The 2,076-nt window shown below is 60.1% G+C and overlaps 1 protein-coding gene across 1 annotated transcript in view; it reads left to right on the forward strand.

The window, feature by feature from the left end:
• The window catches only part of SOGA1 (suppressor of glucose, autophagy associated 1), a 41,370-nt gene that overhangs the window by 34,877 nt on the left and 4,417 nt on the right, over window positions 1-2,076 (forward strand). Inside the window, exon 13 of the mRNA XM_012658945.1 lies at window positions 675-2,056. Coding sequence (XP_012514399.1) covers window positions 675-2,056 — 1,382 coding nt within the window. The remainder of the gene's footprint in view (window positions 1-674; window positions 2,057-2,076) is intronic.

The following is a 2,076-nucleotide window of genomic DNA, read 5'->3' on the forward strand; positions in this document are numbered from 1 at the left end:
GCTAGGATTACAGGCGTGAGCCACCGCGCCCGGCCTGGGATCCCTTTTCTTGTCTCTGGAGTTAGGAGAGTCAGGATGGACATCCGTTCCTAGGATTATTGAATTCCAGCCTGTGGTGTGGCTGGGGGACCCCCCCAAGACTATAAGGACCGTATCTGCACTGTTAGGAAACCAGTGAAAGGAGTGAGGGAAACAACCCTACGGGAGCCTTCCAGAGCAGCCTGGGAGCAAAGCAGGCCTCGGGTAGGAGGACGGGCCTTGGAGTCGGAGGGCCAGGTTTGAATTCCAGCCCTGCTGTTTGTAGTTCCATGACCTTGGGCAGCATTTCACGTCTCCATCTAGCGGGGATAGTAGGAGCTCCTCCTAGAGTTATCAGAGTGCTGGGTGCTTCCTTGTGCCCGGCACTTTCCGTCCTCCAGGCAGCACATGCGCCAGGTCTGTGCTGGGCGTTTCATGTGCATTAGTTTGGGTTCCCACAGAAGCAAACACTGAGCCAAGGATTTAAGTGCAAATGGTTTATCTGGGAGAGGATTTCAGGAAGCACCTGGAAGTGAGACAGGAAAAGAACAGGCAGCTATAAAAGGAGTTTCAACCAAGTTACCCCATTGGTAACTGGAGCACAGTATCACTCAGGAGCTGGAGTAGAACATGTTCGGTGCATGTTATTTTCCCCTAATACCACGTTTCGTCCTCTGCCCTTCGCAGGACCAAATCTGTTTCTTCCATGTCTGAGTTTGAAAGTTTGCTCGACTGTTCTCCCTACCTTGCTGGCGGGGATGCCCGGGGCAAGAAGCTGCCCAACAGCCCTGCCTTTTCCTTTGTTAGTACCGAGCCGGTGGATCCCGAGAAAGACACCAAGGAAAAGCCAGGCCTCTCGCCAAGGGATTGCAACCGCCTGGGTGCCCTGGCCTGCCAGGACCCCGCAGGGAGGCAGATGCAGCGCAGCTACACGGCTCCCGACAAGACGGGCATTCGCGTCTACTACAGCCCCCCTGTGGCCCGGCGCCTGGGTGTCCCTGTGGTCCATGACAAGGAGGGCAAGATCATCATTGAGCCCGGCTTCCTCTTCACCACAGCCAAGCCCAAAGAGTCAGCTGAGGCGGACGGGCTGGCCGAGAGCTCCTACAGCCGGTGGCTCTGCAACTTCTCACGGCAGCGCCTGGACGGAGGCTCAGGGGGCAGCCCCTCAGCAGCCGGGCCTGGCTTCCCAGCAACCCTGCGTGACTTCGAGATGTCGGGCAACATGAGCGACGACATGAAGGAGATCACCAACTGTGTGCGCCAGGCCATGCGCTCGGGCTCGCTGGAGAGGAAAGTGAAGAGCACATCCAGCCAGACGGTGGGCCTGGCCAGCGTTGGCACCCAGACCATCCGCACGGTCAGTGTGGGCCTGCAGACTGACCCACCCCGCGGCAGCCTCCACGGCAAGAGCTGGTCACCCCGCAGCTCCTCACTCATGTCCGTGCGCAGCAAGCAGATCTCCTCCTCCCTGGACAAGGTCCATTCGCGCATCGAGCGGCCCTGCTGCTCACCCAAGTATGGCTCACCAAAGCTCCAGAGGCGGTCCGTGTCCAAGCTGGACAGCACCAAGGACCGCAGCCTGTGGAACCTCCACCAGGGCAAGCAGAATGGCTCGGCCTGGGCCCGCTCTACCACCACGCGGGATAGCCCTGTATTGCGGAACATCAACGACGGACTGTCCAGCCTCTTTAGTGTGGTGGAGCACTCAGGGAGCACGGAATCTGTCTGGAAACTGGGCATGTCCGAGGCCCGGGCCAAGCCGGAGCCTCCCAAGTACGGCATTGTGCAGGAGTTCTTCCGTAATGTGTGTGGCCGGGCACCCAGCCCCACCTCGGCAGCAGGAGAGGAGAGCACCAAGAAGCCAGAGCCCCTCTCCCCGGCCAGCTACCACCAGCCAGAGGGCGTGGCCAGGATCCTGAACAAGAAGGCGGCCAAGCCAGGCAGCAGCGAGGAAGCCAGACCCACCATGCTCCCCCAGGTGGGGAAGGATGGTGTCCTCCGAGATGTAGACGGAGCCCTGGTCCTTCCCAGTGAGGTAGGTGGGTGGGGTGGGGG

The sequence above is a fragment of the Propithecus coquereli genome, unplaced genomic scaffold (genome assembly GCF_000956105.1).
Source record: "Propithecus coquereli isolate 6110/MARCELLA unplaced genomic scaffold, Pcoq_1.0 Scaffold590, whole genome shotgun sequence".
Classification (NCBI taxonomy): Eukaryota; Metazoa; Chordata; class Mammalia; order Primates; family Indriidae; genus Propithecus; species Propithecus coquereli.